Raw genomic sequence first — 25,875 nt, forward strand, 5'->3', positions numbered from 1 at the left:
TTGAAGGATGCCAGTCTTCTAAAGAAGTATAGTCGGCTCTGTCATCTCTTGCACAGAGAATCAGTAATGGCAGTCCAGTCCAATTTATCATCCAGCTGCACTCCCAGGTATTTGTGCAGAGGGTGCAGACCTATACAGTCACCTCTGACGATCACAGGGTCCATGATGGGCCTAGGCCTCCTAAAATCCACCACCAGCTCCTTGGTTTTGCTGGTGTTCAGGTGTAGGCGGTTTGAGTCACACCATTTAACAATGTATTATATTTTTTTTCACAGTCCTGATATAGATTCATTTACCTTGAAAACTTGTGCTAAGTAAAGCTGTATTCATAAAATTTTTAAAAATGCATCTCCCACAGTAGCTTACAATTGTGGTCAACTGGAGAATAAAAAAATGTGAAACAAAGCTTTAGAACTTACTGAATATGTTCAATTCCAAACCCAGAATATTCCTGTGTTTTGACTGACATCTGGGAATTGCACATACTGTACATCAGAAAAATGAAGATCCATATCACTTTTTCAAAAATGTGCATGTTTCACATTGTTATGAAAACCCAACATTTTCAAGTTGTCCTTGCTTACAGCATTCTATGTACAGTATGTAACAACCTTGTACTCGCACACAGGTGATTACCGGTAGTCAGATCAGGAATTGTACTGTTGCAATTGCACTTTGATAGTGATCAGAGGACAAGAGCTACAGTGCCTTCAGAAAGAATTTACTGTGGAGCCCTTTTCTACACATTTATTTATGTTATAGCTGTAGGCAGAAATCAATTACATTTTCTTTTATCAAGCAACACACAATATTCCAGTATGACCAAATAAGCCAGCCTGGAGTGTTCTTGGATCTGATGCAACAAGCATCACATAGCTGGATATCGGGATTTTCTTCTCTGCAGATCCTTTCAAGCTCTGTCGGGTTGGATGGAGACTGTCTGATCTCACCAGAGACGTTTGTTTGAGTTCAAGTCTGTGCTCTGGGTGAGCAATTCAAAGACATCCCCAGAGCTGATCCTAAGCCACTCCTGTCTTCTTTTTGTGCTTAGCATCACTGTCCTGTGAACTGTTAGCCCAGTCTGAGGTCCAGAGAATGGTAGAGCAAGTTTTCATGAAGGATGTCTCTCAGCAACCTTCGAATTTTCAGCCTAGATCCTTGAGCCACCATTCCACATTGTCAGCTGTGGGGCCTTCAATAGATAGGTGTGCCTTTCCTAATTGTATCCAGTCAATTGAATGGACTACAGGTGGACCCCAAACAAGGTGTAGAAATGTCTCGGCGATAATAAATAGAAAAGGATGCACCTGAGCCAAACTAAGTGTAATGGCAAAGGGGCAGAATGCTTGTGTCATTGTGATTAGTTTTTAATTTTTAATAAATTTGCCAGAATTCTTAAAATACTATTTTTGCTTTGTCACCTTGGGGTATTGAGGTTTGTTTGCTGATGGAAATCATGAATTTAAATGATTTTAGCATAAGGCTGCAACATAACAAAATGTGAAAAAAGTGAAGCAGTCTGAATACTTTCTGAAGGCACTTGTTAGGCCATTTAAATTTGCTTGCTGTCATGCAAATTGAAATTTCATTGTACTAAGTGTTGAGAGAGATTTTTTTTTTAACAATGTTTGACTATGAAACTGACAAAACTGTCCATCTTATCTGTGTGTGTTAGAATATACCAATAAGGAGCTACAACAGGGTTAAAATGAGAGAAAAAGAGATTTAATTCTTACAGTTGGAAAAGTAAATAATGTCTTCCTCAAACAGTTGCTACCACTGGAAAGTGCAGATACACAGTATCTGCAGGGGCGAAAGGCCAAGATTTGTGTTTCTAATGTGGAATTATTTTCCAGGCCTGTGATTCATGTAGTTCTGGATACATTTTCTCTTTTCTGAACTTAAACTGGAAGAAATGATTGAAGTCAGAAGGACTAAACAGACAGTTTACATTACAGTAATTATTATATTTTCAACTAGCTGTAGTGGCACACTGCTTAGTGCTGATGCCTCATGACACCCATCTAAGTGCTACAAGGTACAGTTTCGGAGTATCAAGACTACTGAATGGAGGGTGTGTGGTAATGTGCCGGGTAGGTATCACCAATTTATAGCAAAAAAGTTCTAAGTCTAGTATAAAACAATTTATACTCAGAACAATAAAGGCACTTGGCTTTTTAAACAGTCGAAGTGCGAGCGTGCGCTTCTGCGAATATTTTAATTTTGCACCATCAGGACTATGTTGGGTATACATGGGTTCGGGAAAGGCCTACTGGACTTCACCTGTGCCCAGTCAACACCACCGTCTTCATGGCTACCTGCCACTGCAAAGTAAGAAGAATGAAGCGTTGATTTAATGCATGCATTATTTCAGGGAATGGGATCCCGAGATACAATTAAAGAGAAAGCAACTTACTATAGTAAGTCCGGAGAATGGATTGGCTTGTCCAGCTGAAGCAATGTCGCGGGCATGCTTGCGTCGTTGTCATGTAATTTAACACTAGAATCCCTGAAGCCTACGAAAAAAGTTGTAATGCTGGGCCACCTTAAATTCCCTTGCACCTCCTCATCAGCGTCTATGTGTTGTAAATGTGTCGATCAGCACAAGCAGCAAGCAGCCTGCTATCCTGTCCTCCATCGACACAAGTCTTTTTATTTAGGTGTGAGGTGGCTGGAATTGTAGAGGATAAATAATAGTGTTATTTGGAACACATGAATTTCATGTGTGTTCCATGTCTACAACGATCTGGGAAAATTTAGGATGACAGGAAATGCAAGGCAAGAAATGTTGAACACATAACTAAAACAGAAACTTTTTTGATGTTATAGTTGATTGCATTTATCTCCATTCTTTTCATAACAGCAGGGCCGTTGTTGAGGCCTGCTCAGAATTGTTTGTTGTACTGGTAATCAAAGATATGATGTCCCATGACCTCTATCAGACTGGACAAAGGCAGGACGGTAACAACACGCATCTTCTTCACAGCAATTCGCCACACTAGTGTTTAGACCTGACACATTTAGATCTGTTTTTTTCTTTTTTATTCAGTTTTATTCTCTCAGTTGAATTCATGCACCCCCCAATCTGACATTACTGTTTTCAAATAAAGACGTGCTATAACAGAAATGAACTCGAATGAGGGTTCTACATTGGAGAAAGAGAACAGAAGCCCTCCCTGCAAGAAATGTCCAGTCACACATAAGAACAACGCAGCTGCACCATGGGAAAAGACGAAAGATAGCACAGTGATTCTTAAATTTGGTATCCTCAATGCCAGAACATCTTAAGTGTTGGTGGAAGGAATTGCGCCATGCCTGAAATGCAGGAATGGATGTATATTAGCAAATGCAATGAAATTGAACAGACAAAACATGGAATACCTTGGGTTTATACTGTCTGCAATTAAATAAAAGCCACAGGAAATTGAGAATTGCTGCTTTTTCTTTTTTTTGCATTTTCCATACCGTCTCAACTTTTTCTGATTTTTGGGTTGTACACTGAATTTTCTCTTTGTAAATATTTGTTTTGTGGATCATATTATTGGAAGGACTTGTGTGTAGTACCTGCATGTTTATTTAGGAAGACTACCAATTGTTTTGTGTTATATACATTTACTGTTTTTTTTTTTTTTTCATTTATGGACTTGCAATACTCACTGTAAACATTATATAGTTTCACTATTTTTGGTTGACACTCTTTCTGCAGACAGACACACTGCTTGACGGCTGTAAGGTCATTAAAGGCCTGGATGTTGTTTATCAGGACACTCTCAAGCCCAGACACTCAGACTCCTCGCTCAGTCTCTCGAGTGCCTCAATCAGAGCCTCCATCGACTCCGCAAAGATCACGGCATCATCAGCAAAGTTAAGATCAGTGAATCTTTCTTCATCATCAGATGCCCCACAGAGTACTGTGTCTCTTCAGAGAATTCTTGGGTACCACTGGTTTGACTTTGTGTTTGTAAGGGCTGTTGCTCATAGAGTCCTGAATGAGGCACATTACTTGCATTGTGAGGGAGTGTCAGTTACAGCACTGTGGCCATGTGGGGTGATTTTCCCCAAGGTTGATCTGGCTCACAGGATCCTCATTGTTGAGTACTCAAGTGGCTGGACCAGGCCAAGGGGTCATCTACGTAACACCAGATAGATGATCATTTCCAGAGGGTGGGAATAGGACTGCATGTCGTCTTTCTGGGGGTTATGGGGGGTTGCCATCTGGGATCCCAAAGTGTTTCGTCATGTGGTGAGTGTGGCAACGTGCTGTACTAGTGCATGGTTTCTGAACTGACCGGACTATTTTTGGCTCTCTGTTTTATTTGTCAGTTGTGGTAAGGACTGTTTTTTTTTTGTTTTTTTTTTTTTTTTTAGAAAAAGCCCACCTGATTCTATTTCCCATAAACCTGTAAAGAAAACCCATTTTTGTTATTGCAGTACCATCTTTTTGTGTCGTTGTCTCCGTATCTCCTTCACCTCTGAATTCTAATCCCTCAGTGTTTAGTCTGGTGCCATCTTTCCTACTACTTTTTGAATTTCTAAACCATTTTACCTGATTATCTAGGCCTAGAGTCATAGATAGGTGTTTTACCTTTCGATTATTTTTGAGTTTCTATCCCTCATTGCTTCCAGTTTACACCCGCCCTTTTATTTTTACTTGAAACCTCTACCCACGACTAGTACTGTGAACTGAAAGAAAAATATCTACCCTTCCCTCTGAGAATGTAGTGCCCAGAATCTGTGATAAAAATGAATCATTTCCCGGTTCATTTTGTAGCCCTTAACACATTTCTGAAACATGGAAGGTCTAATATTGGAAACACACATTCATTACGTTTTAAGGTTGTACTGTGCTTTCAATTGAACTCCAATCGTTAGTGAGTCAGTCATTATCCAACCCGCTAACAGGGGTCTTCTGGAGCCAGTCCCAGCCAACACAGGGATGCAAGGCAGGAACAAATCCCAGGGCGCCAGCCCACCGCAGGACACACACACACCAAGCACACAAATAGTTATCTAGTAGAAATTTTATTTATATGTAACATTTTTGAATTGGCTGAAGCTTTTCTCTCAAGAGGTGATTTACAATTTAAGGCCAAGATATTATTTGCTACATAAGTAAGTGCTGAATTCTTTAGTCTTTAACAGCTTGTTTTTGTTTTATGCAGGTTACACATCTTTGTGAAATCTTGTAAATTCATTTCGACCTAGTTGTTCTTCCCAGCTTTTCGTTGGTCATAAAACTTCATCGGATTTTCACCACACGCCGAGCCCTTAAATGTAGCAAATGCTTAACAGTGAAGCTGACAAATGGGATGACTAGTTATGCCGTAGCACAAAAGCCTGTAACCTTAATAACATTTAACAATCTTTAGTAATATTAAGGCAGAGGAAGCTAGCTGCATTTGCTTTAAAAACTGAAGTGAACAGCGTCGACTTAAAGTCCATTATCAGCAGGTCAGAGCTTTAATGCCTCCCTTCCCATATTTGCTTAAACCATTCACTGCGCTTCATTAGAAATTGTGAAAGCTAAGGTCATTGCTTGCAGTTAAAGTACATCTTCTGTGCTTGGCAACATCACAGCTAGTGACTAATGGGTTTTTAAATGCCAGATTCTTTTTTGTTTTCCAGGTTTGTGTAGTTTGTCCATTTGCTTTATTCATTTTAGATCTATCTACTGAATTCCACAGAGTTCAGTCTTTACGTTGAAAACCTTGTAGTATCTAATTTACAGCCCTCCTCTAGTAGGTGTGTGTTAGGCTGTATATTTTCCTAAATGATTACTCTGGCCATTTGTGTTTTTCAGGACTGGCAGGGGGTGTGCACGCAGACTTGTTTTATAGTTTATTATTTTGTGTAGATTTAAAGTATGTTGCTCTTAGTTAATGCCTCTCTTTATTGAGATAAGTGCAGTATGATAGAAGGGATCTCCTGTCACTTTCCATGAAGCTTACTAAAGGAAGATCTTTACGTTGAAATTTGTTGTTTTGCGCCTGCCTCTTTCATTAAAACTAAAAGCATTTTTTCTTTTTCATAAGTGTACGTTGATGAACCTTGTATCAAACCCAGTCAAGGCTGTCTTTTATATCTTTGTGTCTTATAAGCATTGTTTACTTCATTCGCAATGCATTTTAGTTTTCATCTGAATTCCTTATAAGTGAAATTACGCATTTGTTTTCCATCCTGTAGCAAGACCTTTGGTAAACACAAGCTTTTACGATAGGAATGTATTGAGATTAGTAATTCATTTTTTTCCTTTAGTGTGCCTTTTTACATGAATATTGTTAGTTCTTTGTTCAATATTATGCTCAGTATTGTTTATCATTGTCATTCAACTTTTTTATTATTGAAAAGCCTTAATAATACATTGTAGAATAAGTATTTACAGTACATTCCATTTAAATATATAAAGAACATGTTCTGAACATTCAAAGCTGTCTAAAGAAATCAAGAAATAATGATTGATACAGTTTTATTTTTAATAAATAACATAAAAATGTACTTAAATGGGCAGAGAAACTGAATCATCAAACTATACTTTTACTGTATGTGGTAGTTGACCTGTTGGATTCCCATGAAGGGAAATTTGGGGTGAGGGTCGGATCACTTTTAAGTACTACAGTAGTGTTTTTTTCACTAAATTAATCTTTTTCTACATTTTCTTTATATTAGGACTTTACAGAGTCTGTAGATATGGGTCCCTACCTACTAATGGCTGTAAAAAAATGTATAATGTGTTAAAATGGAAATTGTTTTTACATTTTCAGACATACACTTCATCCCCAGGCACATTTCAGAATTTGGATTTTCAGAAGTTTGATTTATAAGTAAAATCACAAAGCCCCACAATTTCCAACTTGATTAAAGGACATAAAGTTGCACATTTGTCCTCAGTGGTCTCCACCACCTTTTTCTACACATTGTCACTGAAATACAACCAGAAGTACTCTTAGACATACTGTACCTCCATCCCATATTGTTCTAAACACCAGAGTGATTCTCTTGCTTCCCTAGAATGACCGCTTTAAGATGGGGTTCTCTCCCTTTTTATATATTGTTGTCTCTTAATGAAAATGTGCTGCAGCTCCACTATGACTTACAGTTGTGTACTTCATATAAAAATGTTGTCAAAGGTTGAAAACAGTGTTAATACATCATGCCAGTGGTTGTATTGGCTGTATAATTGTTTTGCTCAAACAAGAAATGGTTATAAATGTACTTTTTTTTTTTGGACAGTTTCCTGACTTTATACATAATTCAGATGTGAACCAGAGCTTTGGCTCTTGACATTTATATTTTTATATTTTTCAGCTAACTAAATCACCTAAATACAAACATTGGTGTTAGGAATAGATCATTTTTTTTAATAGTTTGTTCCTGTGAAAGAAAGTTTACTCAACAAAAATACAAACCACAACTTTCTTGATATTTTAGTTTTATAATTTAAAAACAGATTAAGAATCTGAAAATCTAACGACATCACATTCAAGTTCGATAATAATTCTGAAAAGAATGATAACAAACATATATATGTAGGTTTTAAAATAAGACCAATTTAAAGTGTGACAAAAAACATCACATAAAATCGTTGCACTTTTAGACTTAGGATTTTATATATATAGAGAGTAGATATCTTGATATATAAAGCAGAGTCGATGTATGTATGTGTGTATGTATGTATGTATGTATGTATGTTTGTTTGTCCGCCATACAAATCTGCACCGGGCGTCCGATCGCCACCAAACTGGTGTTGGGGCTCCTTTGTGACCAGGAGGAGGTCATGGGATATGTTTGGTTGGGAAAAATGTTTGTGGTGAAGCGCAGGGCACCTTTTCACCGACACAACGTTCGGCACACGTCCCCGTACTTATGATCGACAAGATGGCCGCATGTTGCAACAGATATTAACAGCGGCGCCATCTAGCAGCACATTTGGTCCCTGTGCATCGCTCTTTACCAATGTTTCTTTAGATTGCCAACAGATGGCGGAAATGTCCAAGTATGAGAAGGCCGACTGCTTTCATTGGGTGAAGGGGAACTGCCATATGGATGTAAAACATGAACGACCCAGTGCGTGTGACTGGCTTTCCGTATTTGTGGTGCTATTTGCTCGCTTTCTGACTCACTACGATTTCAGTCTTGGTCCTTCTGACTGACTGGTGCTATTTGTTCACTTTCTGACGTATTGTAAATAATATACATTCATCTCACTGTGGTGCTTATTCCGTACGTAATACCATATAACACATTATAATTGTCCTGCATTTCGCTAATATACCCATGCCACCAAAAAAAAGACGTAAAATTAAAAAGTCCACTTCCGATGCCAGAAAAAAGTCTATTTCAAGGGCGTCTGAAACATTGCGCAAGACGTGAAGATGTTTTCATTCCAAGAATTCCGCTGATTCCGAATGATTTACTCTTTGATTTCAAACGGCTACAATTTCATGTTCGTTTGGCTTTAGCTATGTCAATTAATATGGCTCAAGGACAATCACTGCAAGTTAAACGCATCAATTTGGAAAATCCATGCTTTTCACACAGACAACTCTACGTAGCATGTTCTACAGTGGGCAATCCTCAGAATTTGTTCATTTTCACACCACAAGGCAAAAACAATGTCTGGTCTGGAATTACACTTATATTACCTATTACAATAAAATGTCAATCAGATTTGTTCTATTTCTATGTTCTGTTTCTTTCATTTAGGAAATTCACCGGTTATAGATTGCTGGCAATGCCGGATACTCCTGCTAGTATATAATATTTCTTTACACTTACAGACCTTTCTTTATTTGGTTTCTATATTGCCCCTATTTTTTTACCCATTTGTTTTATTTTCATGGCCAATGTTATTTTTGTCAAGTTCAGTGGTCAGTTTATTTGAATGTTTTATAAAATTCTGTTCCTTTTTACTTTCTTATATACAAAGTATAGGGAAAGTATTGTAATCGTCCAAAGATTTGATGTCGAGATTTTGATGAATCTCGACATTTTAGACCTCCCGGTGTCTGAAAATACCATTTTTGGAATTATGTTTGTGTGTGTGTGTAAACACAATAACTTGTACGCTTTCACTTAGGGTCATCCATATTTTGCATACAAGTTTTAGGTACAAAACGTAGATTTCTATCAACTTTTGGGCTATTTCCTCTAACGGTAGTGGTACTTTACCTTTTATTCATGCAGCTGCAGAGTCTGATTTATTCAACTTTTATAATAATTGTTCTATATATTATTAATTTGATTGATTGTACATAATATAAAAATCATTGTCTTGTGGTTTACTCCTCAGATATCCATCCCCATATCTGAATTTACAAGAAAGTCTAGGGGAGACCACTCCCGATTTTTGTGTATATGATTTGTCAGTTGGAGGTATCTTCTTGGCATTATTTTAGACAGATAGATACAAACATACATACATTTTTTCCCCCAAGGGGAATTTTTTTGTGTGTACAGCATCACTAGCATACATAGAATACCTCAACTCAGAGTTAACAGCTTGTATGAGTTGTGTTCAACATGAAGAAAAGCACAAATATATTTTAATAGCAGTTCAGTGACTGTTTAGTTTAAATTAATGCTAATAATTCCCCTTTATAGTGATCATTCCCTTTTATAAATGCACACAGGCACAGCCCTAAGTCCTTTCTTAACAGAGCATATTTCACAGGGAGTTGCTTTAAATGAGGGGTGTCCAGCTCCAATCCTGGGGGGCCAAAGTGGCTGTAGGCTTTCATTCTAACCATCTTCTTAATCAGTGAGTAGTTTTTGCTGCTAATTTACTTCTTTTGCCTTCATTTTAATTAACTCAGACCCCTTAGTTATTTCTTCTTCCTTAATTAGCAGCCAAACAATAATGAGGCACTAAATGAGCCACCACATGACCAGCTTATCTCTGCCCATCGCACAGTACCGGAAAATAAAGAAAGGCGAAGGTCTTAGTAATGTTGATCTGCTCAGGTCCATAAAACGACTCTTAAAAAAGAGAGAATAAAACGTTTTAGAAATGTCTGCTGTGGTAGAATGACAGCACCAGAAAGTCATGGAGGTAAATAACAAGTTTAATTAACAATAAGAATTGTCTTCTAATTGTGAAACTGGTTGGAGAGAAATATGCTGGAATTAGCTGGTCATATGTTGCCTCACTTCACAGCTCATCTTTTGTTTGGCTGCCATTTAAGGAAAAAAAATCAGTTCAGAGGATGGAGTCTTTAAAAACATGGCAATTAAAAAACAAAGGGAATAAAAGTCAGTTAACAGCAGAAATTGGTCCCTGATAAAGAAAGTTGCAGGAAAGAAAATCAGCAGCCACTACGGCCCTCCAGGATCAGAGTTGGACACCCCTGCTTTTAAACAGTAGACAGCAAGATTATGAAAGGAGATAGACACTGCTTGGAAAGATTATTTTTGTCTGTTTTAATTTGATTGATGAAAATAGAATATACAATTGTATATTCTGTCTGCAATGTATTATTTTGTTATTCATATTTTAATATGTTAAGTTTATCTGAAGAAATAAGCTTTTTTCTTTCCCCCCATTTCCTTGCAGATTGCTGCCCAAATATGTCGTCAGGCTGGCTTGGTCAAGAAATCTAAAGATGTCACTGACTACAGCACAGACAACTTTGCCATTGTGTTTGCAGCAATGGGTGTAAGTAAAATCTGTGAATATGGGGGTCTCTGTGTTGTAGTGCTAATGGTATGTGAGTAAAAAGTTATCACAAATACACACATTCCACTGTCTGGGATGCTAGTAATACGTTGTAAATGGCTACGTTCATTAACTGTTAATATTTTTGTTTGTCTTTCCTTTGTATCTAGCATGTTTGGAGCTCAGAATAGGGGTTTTAAGTAATGACATCATGTAGCTTCTCTGTATTTTTTCCCCTTATTTCTGATATGTAATGAAAGAGGTTGTATAGTTGTTTTTATGTTAAAACACCTACCGTTCTTTCAAGAAATATTAACCATTCCTTATCAGTTATTTTTCAGACACCATTTAAAATGTTTATATTTGATTTTGTTTCTCATTTTTTACACACTCAAATACCAAAGGGATATTTCTGGATCTTTACGTTTATTTAAAAAAACAAAGAAGCGTAAACTGACAAGTTTGTCAATTCATCCGCATTGCTGTGAAACATTAGGTATGATGCCACTTGAATGCAGTTTATCTGTGATCACTCCAATGGCTAAATTCATCGCAGAATCCACATTTATAAATAAAAACACAGTCTGACTCGTTTTTGCTGTTTGGTGTAACACAAACTAGCCTGGAAGGTTGGAAGAGAGCGCAGCATATTTTCTTTCATTTTGTTGTTGATAAGGCCTTGTAGAAATCTAACAGCAGTTTTGCATTGTATTGAGCAGGGTATTAATAACCATGCAAATGGTTAACAAAAAAAAAAAAAAAATCAGAATTTTCAAAGTAATTGTATTCACTGATTTAGAAAAGATTGTCTGCAATCAAAATAAAAACAAGACTATTTCAAAAACACTAACAAATGTGTTTTTTTTGAAAGCATGTGCTTTTACACGTAATCCACACCACTTTTACAAGGGTATTTACGGACTTATGGCTTAATTACTATTCTCATCCTCCTTGATCTGAGTGTAGCCTTTGACACTATTTGTCACACTTCCCCTTGGTAATATCTTTCGTAAATATAACATTAGCTTCCACTGTTATGCTGATGACACCCAGCTCTATCTCACTAGCAAACCTACTGCTTCCTTTCCACCCTCCTCACTTTTTGATTGCATTTCAGAAATCAAATCCTGGTTTTCTTCAAATTTTCCTAATCGTGACAAAACTGAGGTTCTCCTCATTGGTACCAAATCAACTTTATCCAAAACTGATCATTTTTCATTTGTTGTTAATTCCTCTGTCTCCCCTTCCCCACAGGTGTCATCCTTGACAGTACTTTATCCTTTCAGTCCCCCCACATAAATAACATCTCCTGGTCTGCATATTTCCACTTGTGTAACTTTAATTGTATTCGCTCCCCAACACTCCCCTGCTATCCTTGTTCATAGCCCTGTCACTTCTCGTCTGGATTATTGCAATTCCCTTTTTTTTTGGTCTTTCTCGCAAATGTCTTTATAAGCTTCAACTGGTCCAGAATTCAGCTGCCCACCCGCATCATTACTAGAACCCCCTCTATTCACCATATCACTCCCGTCTTGTAGCAGCATCATTGGCTTCCAGTTCAGTTCTGCATTCAATTCAAAATTCTTCTGTTAACTTTTAAGGCTCTCCACAACCTCGCCCCTCCATATCTGTCTGACCTCCTCCATGTTGACATTCCCCCCCGTACCCTTAGATCCTCTTCCTGCATCCACTTGACTGTCCCCTTCATCCGTCTTACCACCATGGGGAGCAGAGCATTCAGTTGCTTTGGAACTCACGACCATCAAAGCTTAGAAGTATTGAATCATTTTCACTTTTCAAATCTAAACTTAAAACTCATTTGTTTAAGACTGCTTTTTTTCTTTGATTACAATTGCTCTGTCTGATTTTAATTTTTGTATTTTAGTTTTGTTTATAATCTGTGTTTAATCTATTGTTTGGTGTCCTTGAGTGTTTAGAAAGGTGCCTACAAATAAATAAAATGTATTATTATTATAAAATAGTTTCATGAGCTGGTACAAGTGTAAAAAACGGAGGTTCAGTGCACCTCTAGGATAGAGAGTTGTCAAGTGCATCTTACTATGTTAAAGGTATACTGTTGTGTTTAAAAGTTTTGGCATGCCTGCTTAATTTTTGTTTTCAAAATTCTAAAGAATGATAAACAGTCATCATTTGACATTGTGTCTACCAATTTCAAACTTACTAATCCAATTCGGGGTCTCCGGGGAGTGTTTCTCACAGTGATAAATACTAGTTTAAAGTGTTTACACTTTTTTTTTTTTTTTTACAGTGTATCTTTGTATCATTATATAATTGCTTGATTGTTGAAGCCAAACAGAATCACAAAGTGTGTAATGGTTTAACATTAGAACTGCTTTTATCTGACTAATTGAAAACCGTACAGTTCATCGAGTCCAGTGGTTCGAGACAGCAACTTTAAAATGAGTTCATCAAAAACGCAAGGGCACAGTTGGAAACTTGTTAAGGGTAAATTTCACGGCAACATAATAAAAGTTTTTTTTTCACTGAGAGAATCACAGATGTATGGAATAAGTGACCAAGTCGTGTGGTAGACTGTTGGGACTCTAGGGACCTTTAAAAACTTGAATTGATGTTATTTTGGAAGAGTTAAGTGGACAGGACAGATGAGCTTTGTTGGGCCGAATGGCCTGTTTTCTTCTAGATTGTTGTAATGTTATGATATTATTTATCTTGACTTTCAGAAAGCATTTGATAAGATGCCACATGAGAGGTTGGGCATCAAAGTAAAAGAAGTGGGAGTTCAGGGTGATGTTTGTAGATGGGTGCAAAATTGGCTCAGACACAGGAAACAGAGGGTGATGGTGAGAGGAACCTCATCAGAACTGGCCGATGTTAAGAGTGGTGTCCAGCAGGGGTCAGTGCTAGGGCCACTGCTATTTTTAATATATATAAATGATTTATATAGGAATATATGTAACAAAAATGTAAAGTTTGCAGATGATACCAAAATAGGTGGATTAGCAGATAATTTGGAATCTGTTATATCATTACAGAAGGACTTGGATAGCATACAGGCTTGGGCAGATTTTTGGCAGATGAAATTTAATGTCGGTAAATGTAAAGTATTACACATAGGAAGTAAAAATGTTAGGTTTGAATGCACAGTGGGTGGTCAGAAAATCGAGAGTACATCTTACGAGAAGGATTTAGGAGTCGTAGTGGACTCTTAAGCTATCGACTTCCAGCCAGTGTTCAGAAGCCATTAAGAAGTCAAACAGAATGTTAGGTTTTATAGTGCCCTGATGTGTGGAGTGCAAATCAAAGGAGGTTCTGCTCAGTCCTACAGTGGTATCAGGTGCAGGTTTCATTTTTGCCAAGCACCTGGTGCTAGCACTTCAAACTGCAGCCCTCCTCAACACTGAATTGGATTGAAAGGTTTACAAATGTTATGTTATCATTTACAATTTGCAAAAAAAAAAATACAATGTATCATATAGGAGACAGGTCAGCTTCTTTTCACAGTGATTTTTCATGGCACACATACAAGGTTTTCATTTTTTACAAATTTAATGTAAAAATAGATGAAGCAGAGTATTATAAGTATTCTGTTTAAATCTTAAGTTGAAATGATTTTGCTCCTGCCAGTTTGTAGTGTTGCAGTGCTCCTAATTTTTAGCAATACTCTATACCTACAAAGGTATACCAGAAGTAAGTAGCTGAATTAGGTAATCCTACTTTTTTGGTGTCACAGGCTTTTATAGTAAATTCAACATTACTTTCAATACATAAACTACAAAGAAGTGGGATTTCAGTGCATAATTTGTAGACGAGTGCAAAATTGGCTCAAACACAGGAAGCAGAGGATTATGTTGCGATGATCAGAATTGGTTGATGTCAAGAGTGGTGTCCTTCTGGGGCCAGTCATGGGGCCACCACTATATTTTAATATACATAAGCGATCTGGATTGGAGTATGAACAAACAAGCTGGTTAAATTTGCTGATGATACTAAAGTAGGTGGAATGGCAGATAATCTTAGAATGAGCCAAATCATTACAGAGGGACTTGGTCAAAATATAGGCTTGGCTGCTTTGTAAGAATATGTAAAGTATTACACATAGGAAGTAAAAATGTCAGATTTCAGTACACAATGGGAGATCTGAAATTTGTAAATACCCCTTATGAGAAAGACCAAGGAGTCATAATGGATTTGTCACTATCAACATCCAGACAGTGTATGGGAGACATTTAGAAGGCTAATAGGATATTAGATTATATATCACGATTTGTAGAGTACAAGTCAAAGGAGGTTATGCTCAAGTGTTATACTGCACTAGTGAGGCCTTACCTGGAATACTATGTGGAGATTTGGTGTCCGGGCTACAAAAAAGTCATAGCAGCTTTAGAAAAAGACTAGAGAAGAGTGACTAGGCTAATTTCAAACCTGCAGGGTATGAGTTATGAGGAAAGATGAAAAGAGTTGGACTTTTGTAGTTGAAGCAAATGGAAAACAAGAGGTGACATGATTAAAGCTGTTAATATTGTGAAGGGAATTAGTACAGTGGATCCAGGCTGTTCATTTAAAATGAGTTCAACAAAGACACGAGTGACAGTTAGAAACTTAAAGGTAAATTTCGAACAAATGTTAAAGTCCCACCCCCACCATACACAAACACACAGAGAACCATAGACACGCAGAGCAAATGACCAAGTAATGTAGTGGACATTTGAACTTTTATCAACACTTGACTTGATTTTATATTTGATAGATTAGGTAGATAGGATTGGCTTGAATGGCCCGTTGTTGTCAACGTTTTTCTAATATTCTAATGAAGATTGCTTAAAAGCTTATTTTGTTTAAAGTTTATATTGACAGTCCTATTTTCTATTATAGGTCAACATGGAAACTGCTCGTTTTTTTAAATCTGACTTTGAGGAGAATGGGTCCATGGATAATGTCTGTCTGTTTCTAAACCTTGCAAATGACCCCACGTAAGTAAAACTTTCTTTTTGTAGAGTATTTTAGATGCTTTGAGGGTTTTCTTTTCTTTGCTCTTCCAATAACTTGGTTTGCAGCTCTGCCATTCATTACCAGTTAATCATTTTATTGCTTTGTGCATGTCTTTAATAAAATGAAACTAAAATGTTCAAAATGTTTGTTTTTCAGTTACTTATCAGTGCATGTGTGTTTTTGTCCTTCCCAGCATTGAACGCATTATTACACCACGTCTTGCTCTGACCACAGCAGAGTATCTGGCTTACCAGTGTGAAAAGCACGTATTGGTTATTTTGACTGATATGAGTTCTTATGCTGAGGCCTTAAGAGAGGTAAATAGATACATTTGATGCAGTTGTCTTATTTCTTAAATCTGGTCTTTCATCTTGCTACAGGATGTGTCTTTGTGCTTCAAACTGCTATTTGAAGGGTGTCTTAAGATATCTGTTCTGGAGAGGGTACATTTTTTACAGCTAGCCTTATAGGCAGGTGCAGCTCTGAGCCTGTGATGGAAACTTTGAACTCTCTTTGATTCTTTGATTTTTCTATTCTTGCATGTAAATGGGGAAGAAAACCCTTTTTGCTTCCACTCTGCTTGCACAGTTTGGTGACTGTGTTTTCATTGCCACAGGGGTGCATTTTGCTCTACTCGGTTTCAGTAAGATCACGCCTTTGCATAAAGGAAGGTCGGTTGTAAATAAAAGATTCTGTTTCACTGTAATTAAATTCTAAATCTTTTCACTTGTGATGAGCAGAAATGGTACAAAGGACAAGAGTTATTTAATAATTTATCATTCATGCAAGTCTTGCTCAGAAAAAGAATTTGCTGCCTGGTAAAAAGAAGGGGTCTGATCTGAAAAGAAAAGAAAAAAAAACAGAATAGTGATGTCAACAAGATAAATCTGTGCAAATATTTGCTTTACGTTTTTTACAAAACTGAAAAACAAGAGGAAGTTCAGCAATGCAAAAGGTTTGTTTACAGGGCATTCCTTCTTTCGATCATCAGATTAGCTGAAGCGAAAACCTGATGCCACTTCAACCCTCAAGATGACAAGTATTACCACTGCATACTGCGTTAGATAAGGGGTTAGATAGATAGATAGATAGATAGATAGATAGATAGATAGATAGATAGATACTTTATTAATCATTATTATTAATCAATATTTATTATATTATTATTATAATTATTATAATATAATATTTAATAATATTAATAATATTTATTAATCAGTGCATCATCAGTAGTAAGCTATGAAGGACTGCCTGAATATGACCCACCAAACAAATTTTTGTAACTAAGTGATAAAGTAGTAAAGCACATTAGGAATCACAGGAAGTCTGCATTCATAAACAGCTTTCTGTGGACTCGGTTCTTTGTCTGTTACGGCATTGAATTGTACGTAAAGTAAGAAGAATATCTCTTTGCATCAGACTAACTATAAAAATGTAATTTTTCTGCCAGGCACTAAGCTTACATTGTTTATAGGTAGATAGAGAGATTGATACAGAGAGAGAGAGAGAGTACGAACGAACCAACTTTATTTGTCCCCATGGCTTTTTACAGAGGCTCATTAAATAAATATACTGTATATAATTTGTACAGGGCAATAATGTTCACAGACAGAGTATTTTACTTTTTATTGACTATAAAAACATCACTGGGCAAGTGTTCAAAACCTGTTGTTGATAACACCTGTTAACCAAAAACCAGAACAGTGCGGTAGAAAAATCTGTCCATTTTATAAATGATGGTACAAACTAACAATTAAAAATTCAGACGTGAGCGTCAGTAGGCTTTGATCACCAGGAACCAAGTTACCCAAATTATTCTATAACATTTCAGTAATGTGAATTTCCCATTGGGATTAATAAAGTATCTATCTATCTATCTATCTATCTATCTAATTATTTACCACCGATCCACAAAATACTGTGCCTGCAGTCCTAACAGCACTAACAGAATTTCAAAAGTTTATCAACAAAATTGTGCTGTCTGCATGGAAAAAAATTAAGCAAGACTTGCATAAATAGATGGTCTACTCTCCATCTCACTTATAACAAGCTTAAGTTTCAAGTTGGTTATTTTTCTGTCCAGCCGTTTTAGCTCTAGAGGGTCATCAAGAAACTGACACACAGACACACCTATCATCGAGATATCAATGTGTTCTGTATCAGTGGACACTAAAACGTTGAGATCCATTGAAAACCAGAGATTGAAATGTTTGATGAATCTAAAGCTTTCGCTTCTCCACCATAGACAATAGGTTATGGTGGGAGAGGGTGCAAAGCAAAAATTAACAAAACTGTGATTGTGGAGGCGATACAGAATACAGAAGTATTGCAGCATAGCATGCCTGGAGTAACACAATGCCAAAATTAGTATGAGGTAAAATAAAATAAAAATAACTTAAATAAGAATTTTTTGGCGATATGTGTTCTAACAGTCCTACAGGACTCGGGAAAGTATGCTGAACTACTTACTCGTCTATATAGGTATTAATTCCTGCCTGGATATATCTTGCATTTCACCCTTCCTGGCCTCTTACACCAAGAAGTGATTGTTACAGAATAAATCAATTAAACAAATATACAGAAGCGGGAGAAAGGCATGGAAAAGGGGAGTGGAGCCATGCAATACCAAAAATGCCTAAGATATAAGCTTATAATGATATTTTCATCATATGGCTTTAAAACCAAACATGTTGGATACATTTCTTTTTGCACATCATAAAACAGTTTTGTATCAGTTAAGGATATTTAGAAAGTTTAGTATTAGGAGATGGATATATATTGTAAAGCCATGAATATCCCTAAGAATAAAACCGAACCTATGTTTGAAGAAATTGATCTCCACATTATTGGAGAGACAGTGTAGGAGAAAATGAAAAAAGTCTAATGGCAGCTTTGAATAATGTGCACATCAAACACTAGTCGATTTATGATTATTGCAACAATACCCCAAACTTCTGCATGACTCTGCTATAAGGGAGGATCATAGCAAGCAGTACTTGAGATATCCTAGACTGAATCATTTTGAGGGATTCAGAACCCATGTAGACAGAAACTTGAATGTCTCTGGCCTAAATGCAAAACATTAGATTTGCATAAACATACATCACTTAAAATAATTTCTTTGTTGTAAGGAATTATAAAGTCATAATTCTGTAATGTGATGATAGAACAAGATACTATGCATAAAAATCTCCATGTATAGTCTGTTGTTCCATCCTTTTGGTGTGTATGTATATGTGTTATTATGTGTGTGTGTGTATATATTCGAGCTGGGAATCGAATTAAAAAAAAAAAAAAGCGCATAATTGTATTGGAAAAAATACATGAATCAGGAATTAAATATACACTGAATTAATGGAGAATCAACACAAAGGAATGTTTAAAAATTTAAAGGCATAGTTAAAACTTTAAACCTGAAACCTGACCTTTCAACAAAATAATACTTTTGCAAGTACAACCTGAATTTGCCTTCATAAAAAGGTTAATTTAAAAGAAGGTAATAAGAAAATGAGGCCACTGTATTGATTCTCAAATTGGTATGGCATGTGAGACACAGACATGTTAAAGTAAAATTAAACGATCGAAACGACTGCAGAGTTTGAATGCACTGCTAAAGACTAACTTAATTGAAATAAGCATCTCTTAAATGGGTGTACATTAAAACTTTTGTTAAAACTCTGCCAATGCCATCCTCAATTGTTCATCACCATCAACTTTATAATTATACTCTAAACAAGTGTTTTTCAGCTGATGTGCAATGAGAGCTACCCAGGTGTGCCATATAGGACTGCATGGTATGTGCAGGGAAAGGGATGAAGCAGCTGGGAAAATGCGTCCATCACTAAGGGATGTGTCTGGAAATGTCACTCCGAACTGCTGCTTTTGTTTTTTTTTTCTTTTTTCTTTTTTTGCTGGTGTCTCTGATTGTCCTGGCCCTTCGGACAGTTTAGCAAGTGTGTAGATTTAATGCTTTTGTAGTTGGTAGAATTGTGGGGTGCCTTGTTGATTTTTTTCATTTTTTTTTTTTTGTTACAAAAAGTGTGCCACCACCGAAAAATGGTGAGGAAAAAACTACTCTACTTATACCTTTGCTTCTGGCACACTAAAAAATTTTTTTCTGTAGCTCCTGTCTCGTCTTAAAAACTGACACCATGCATTACTTGGGTGGTTATGTTGTGTTCTTGACATAATTAGCAAAGATACTGCAAAACTGGAATAATGGGTAGGAATAATCATTACACTAATTTTTCACAGAATTTTGTCATTATATTTGGGCAGTAAGAGAGTCCAGCCCCTCTCAAGGAGATTGGTTCCAGAGTCCAAGCTGTGCGTCGTGGTGAGCCTGACTATATCTAGCCAGAACCTCTCAACCTCGCACACTAGGTAAGGCTCCTTCCCCTTCAGAGAGGTGACATTCCACGTCCCAAGAGCCAGCTTCTGTAGCCGAGGATCGGACCGCCAAGGTCCCCGCCTTTGGCCACCACCCAACTCACACTGCACTCGACCTCCTTGGCCCCTCCCATAGGTGGTGAGCCCATGGGAAGGGGGACCCACGTTGCCTCTTCGGGCTGTGCAGGCCCGGCCACCAGGCGCTTGCCATCGAGCCCCACCTCCAGGCCTTGCTCCAGAGGGGGGCCCTGGTGACCCGCGTCCAGGCAAGGGAAAACGCCGTCCAAAGTTTTCATTCATCATAGGAGGTTTGTTTAACCGCTCTTTGTCTCATCCCTCACCTAGCACCAGTTTGCCTTGGGTGGCCCTACCAGAGGCATAAAGCCCTGGACAACAGAGCTCCTAGAATCATTGGGACACGCAAACCCCTCCACCATGATAAGGTGGCGGTTCACGGATTGTCCATAACGAACACCATGTTCAAGCATAGGGGTGTTCATATGTGCACTTGGCACCAGGACACCCTAGGTCTCAGTTCGATGATCGACTTTGTGGTCGTGTCATCGGACTTGCGGCCACAAGTCTTGGACACTCAGGTGAAGAGAGGGGTGGAGCTGTCAACTGATCACCACCTGGTGGTGAGTTGGCTTCGATGGTGGGGGAGGATGCCGGTCAGGCCTGGTAGGCCCAAACGTGTTGTGAGGGTCTGCTGGGAACGTCTGGCAGAGCCCCCTGTCAGAAGTAGCTTCCACTCCCACCTCTGGCAGAACTTCGACCACATCCCGAGGGAGGGGTGGGGGACATTGAGTCCGAATGGACCATGTTCCATGCCTCTATTGTTGAGGCAGCTGACCGGAGCTGTGGCCGTAAGGTGGTCGGTGCCTGTCGTTGCGGCAATCCCCAAACTCGTTGCTGTCAAGCTGAAGATGGAGTCCTACCGGTCCCTTTTGTCCTGTGGGACTCTGGAGGCAGCTAATGGGTACCGGCAGGCCAAGCGGAATGCGGCTTTGGTGGTTGCTGAGGCAAAAACTCGGGCATGGGAGGAGTTTGGGGAGGCCATGGAGAATGACTTTCGGACGGCTTCGAGGAGATTCTGGTCCACTATCCGGCGTCTCAGGAAGGGAAAGCAGTGCAGTGTCAACACTGTATATGGTGGGGATGGTGCGCTGCTGACCTCGACTCGGGACGTTGTGGGTCGGTGGGGGGAGTACTTTGAAGACCTCCTCAATCCCACTAACATGCCTTCCAATGAGGAAGCAGAGCCTGGGGACTCAGAGGTGGGCTCCCCCATCTCTGGGACTGAGGTCACCGAGGTGGTCAAAAAACTCATTGGTGGCAGGGCCCCGGCAGTGGATGAGATACGCCCGGAGTTCCTCAAGGCTCTGGATGTTGTAGGACTGTCTTGGTTGACACACCTCTGCAACATCGCATGGACATCAGGGACAGTGCCTCTGGACTGGCAGACCGGGGTGGTGGTCTCTCTCTTTAAGAAAGGGGACAGGAGGGTGTGTTCCAACTACAGAGGGATCACACTCCTCAGCCTCCCTGGAAAAGTTTTTCGGGGGTCCTGGAGAGGAGGGTTCGTCAGATAGTTGAGCCTCGGATTCAGGAGGAACAGTGTGGTTTTCGTCCTGGTCGCGGAACAGTGGACCAGCTCTACACCCTTAGCAGGGTCCTGGAGGGTGCATGGGAGTTTGCCCAACCAGTCTACATGTGTTTTGTGGACTTGGAAAAGGCATTCGACCGGGTCCCTCGGGGAATCCTGTGGGGGGGTAATCCGAGAGTATCGGGTACCGGACCCCCTGATAAGGGCTGTTCGGTCCCTGTACGATCGGTGCCAGAGCTTGGTCCGCATCGCCGGCAGTAAGTCGAACCCGTTTCCAGAGAGAGTTGGACTCCGCCAGGGCTGCCCTTTGTCACCGATTCTGTTCATAACTTTTATGGACAGAATTTCTAGGCGCAGCCAGGGCGTTGAGGGGGTCTGGTTTGGTGGACTCAGGATTGGGTCACTGCTTTTTGCAGATGATGTTGTCCTGTTCGCTTCATCAGGCCTTGATCTTCAGCTCTCTCTGGATCGGTTCGCAGCCGAGTGTGAAGCGGCTGGGATGGGAATCAGCACCTCCCAACCCGAGACCATGGTCCTCAGCCGGAAAAGGGTGGAGTGCCCTCTCAGGGTTGGTAGCAAGATCCTGCCCCAAGTGGAGGAGTTCAAATATCTCAGGGTCTTGTTCACGAGTGAGGGAAGAATGGAGCGTGAGATCGACAGGCGGATCGGTGCGGCATCCGCAGTAATGCGGGCTCTGCATCGGTCTGTCGTGGTGAAAAAGGAGCTGAGCCACAAGGCGAAGCTCTCAATTTACCAGTCGATCTATGTTCCTACCCTCACCTATGGTCATGAGCTATGGGTAGTGACCGAAAGAACGAGATCGCGAATACAAGCGGCTGAAATGAGTTTCCTCTGCAGGGTGTCTGGGCTCTCCCTTAAAGACAGGGTGAGAAGCTCAGTCATCTGGGAGGGGCTCAGAGTAGAGCCGCTGCTCCTCCGCATCGAGAGGAGTCAGATGAGATGGCTCGGGCATCTGATCAGGATGCCTCCTGGACCCCTTCCTGGTGAGGTGTTCCGGGCACGTCTAACCGGGAGGAGGCCCCCGGGGAAGACCCAGGACACGCTGGTGGGACTATGTCTCTCAGCTGGCCTGGGAACGCCTTGGGATTCTCCCGGAAGAGCTAGAAGAAGTGGCCGGGGAGAGGGAAGTCTGGGTATCTCTGCTCAAGCTGCTGCCCCCGCGACCTGACCTCAGATAAGCGGAAGAGGATGGATGGATGGATATTTGGGCAGTAAGTATTGTAGCTACCTGGCAAACTGGCAAGTTAAATACAGAGGTACTACAGACTTTTTTTGGTTTTAGTGCCAGTCGAAGAAAACATATTTTGCATGTACGTGATATGACATTGAGTTGATCTTCTCACAGAAACATGACATGAAAAAAAAAAGAGAGAATGTGTAATTTTTACCTTTGCTAGTTTTTTTTAGCGTTGCTCTAGGACTACCGTAAACCGCCCTTCTTCCCACTTCCTTGCACGAATGTGGGTATGTATAGATCAAGGAAATGAATACCAGTACCATGTACTGACATGTGGGAAAGTGTTGTGAAACATGCAATTTGAAACTTTTAAATAAAATTTTATTTCTCAAAATTTTTAAACATTATATAGTACTAGGGTGTTGTACCATGTTAGCCATTATGAATGTAGTGAAAAGTCAAGCAAAATAACATAAAAGGTGTAATTTTGCTTGACTTTTCATTATAAACATCATATATAAATATACTTGATGTGTATATAATTGCTTAGTTTCAGACTTAAATTTTTTGTATTATTGTTTTGTAATGTAAAAAAAAACAGACAGTGGATACGACACGTTAAACAGGCCTTATTTTTATTTTATACGTTTCCGTACATTGGAAAATAAACATTTTTTTTTATCAAAAACCTTTTTCATTTATATAATATGCTCTACATGACTGCCATTGTTTTAAAAACATATTTCAATACGTGTCTGCCACTGCTAATGAACACGTATTAGCACAGCTGGAATTATGCTTATAATGGCATTGGTGATACTTTCCCTAAGATGATTTATGTTTTGTATCTACACCATGGCCTTCAAATGCCCCCAAAGGTAAAAATCAAGTGGGGTGAGATCTGGGGATCTGGGAGGCCACTCTTTATTCAAATGCATTTTTTAGGGTATCTGAAATATAAAAAATAAAATGTTACAAACCATATGTATGGAAACTTATGGCCCACCTTTTGTGTGTGTGTGTATATATATTTTTATTTTTATATTTATATTTATATTTATTTTTATATGTATACTAGTTATTAAGCCCCTTACAATAACGGGCGCTAGAACAGTAGTCCATAAACATTAGTAGGAACAGTCTATATTAAATGGCAAGGGACCTTTTACCTCATTAAATTTTTTCCATAAAATGCCTGTAATTTTCTCTGACAGTAATACTGGCTTTGCTGTCCGTAATATGCGTGTAATTTGCGCAAAAATAAATCTACTTTTACTTTATACTTTACCGGGCCAAGCTTCTTAATCGCAAATCTGACATCCTCAGAGTGAACACTTGCACAACAATGGGGAAGCTGGTCTCCGCATCTCAGTACCCGATTGGATTTTTCGTGTTTTCTGTTTTAGGTCTTACGTCATTTACCGAAATCCGATTGGATCTGCCGTGCAATATTTTCGTGTTTTCTGTTTTAGGTCTTACGTCATTTACCGAAATCCGATTGGATCTGCCGTGCAATATTTAGGCCATCTGACGCGTCACACAAGACAGAGAGTGCGGGACCTATAAAATATCGTGCGGCCGATCCAATCGGATTTCGGTAAATGAGGTAAGACCTAAAACGTAACGCACAAAAAATCCAATCGGGTACTGAGACGCGGAGACCAGCTTCCCCAAAGAGGTGGGATTAGTGTTTGTTGTTCACTCTGAGGATGTCAGATTTGTGATTAACAAACTTGGCCCAGTAAAGTGTAAAGTGTTTTCCTAAATATACGAATTTTCATGATACTACAATAGGATGACTTTTAAAAGTAGATTTATTTTCACGCATATAAAATCCGTTGCTGGGGCGACGCCATACATACAATAATCTGCTGCATGCCAGCACAGATTAAAATACTTGCTGGAGAGACATATTGTGAGAGAAAATTAAAGGCACACAATACAGTGATGCATATTACAGCCACATACAAGCCAGTATTACTGTAACAGAAAATAGACAGTCCTTTGCCATTTAATATAGACTGTTCCTACTAATGTTTATGCACTACTATTCTAGCACCCGTTATTGTAACAGGCATAATGTCTAGTGTGTATGTGTATATATATATATATATATATATATATATATATATATATATAAGGAGAAAACATCCAATATATAAAGAAGAACTTCCAAATAATAAATAGACTTTATATCCAACACCTTCTGAAACCCACCTTCTTAATCCACCTCCCCCGCCCCTTACACCTCACTTGCTATATATTGCCTTTGATTCCTGTATGTGTAATCATTTTCCTCTGGCGAGGACACCTGGTAAGTTGTTGAACGCTTAGGAATATAAAACTATTTTAAGATACATAACTCATTTTCTTCCTTTTTGGAACTCTAGCTACAAATATGCAATCTCTGTCTTATCTATCTATATGATACATTTATTTTATGATACTGCCAAGAAACACATAGGAATGCTATGTTGAGCAATTCGTTTTTGCTTGAATGTATGTTGCAGTACTTAAATACAGGTATCCATAGAAGCATGGAGGTGTTTAGGAGAGATGGCAGTGGAGTTTTTAACCAGATTGTTTAATGGAATCTTTAATGGAAGTGGAGAAGAAGTGGTACTGGGGCCGATATTTAAGAATAAGGGGGATGTTCAGGACTGCAGTAACTACAGGGGAATGAAATTGATGAGCCACAGCATGAAGTTATGGGAAAGAGTAGTGGAAGCTTGGTTAACACTAGAATTACCAGAGTCTACGAAAAAACTTGTAGATCTGACCCACCTTAAAACCGTTCTCGCCTCTCTTTTGTCTTCTAAATGTGCCGATTAAGACGAGCAGCAAGCAGCCGGCTATTCCATTCCCCACCGTCGCAGAACGTTCACTAAGTTTTCTCAGCTCATGCCTTGTTTGATTATCTGGGAGTGACTGAACTGCTGGAGTTTTACAGTGGAAATGGTAGATCGTTACTTGGAACACACGCATTTCATGTGTGTTCCGTTTCTACAGTAATCTGTGTAAACACATTGTTAAAACAGAAACGTTTTTCATATTGTATTA

General features: G+C 38.9%; 1 protein-coding gene across 1 annotated transcript in view; it reads left to right on the forward strand.

Annotated features, from left to right (window-relative positions):
• atp6v1ba (ATPase, H+ transporting, lysosomal, V1 subunit B, member a) overlaps positions 1-25,875 on the forward strand; it is a 180,654-nt gene that overhangs the window by 105,409 nt on the left and 49,370 nt on the right. The window contains exons 7-9 of the mRNA XM_028796004.2: positions 10,550-10,651; positions 15,506-15,603; positions 15,816-15,939. Of these exons, the coding sequence (XP_028651837.1) occupies positions 10,550-10,651; positions 15,506-15,603; positions 15,816-15,939 (324 nt within the window). The remainder of the gene's footprint in view (positions 1-10,549; positions 10,652-15,505; positions 15,604-15,815; positions 15,940-25,875) is intronic.

The sequence above is a fragment of the Erpetoichthys calabaricus genome, chromosome 2, assembly GCF_900747795.2.
Source record: "Erpetoichthys calabaricus chromosome 2, fErpCal1.3, whole genome shotgun sequence".
NCBI classification, from domain to species: domain Eukaryota; kingdom Metazoa; phylum Chordata; class Cladistia; order Polypteriformes; family Polypteridae; genus Erpetoichthys; species Erpetoichthys calabaricus.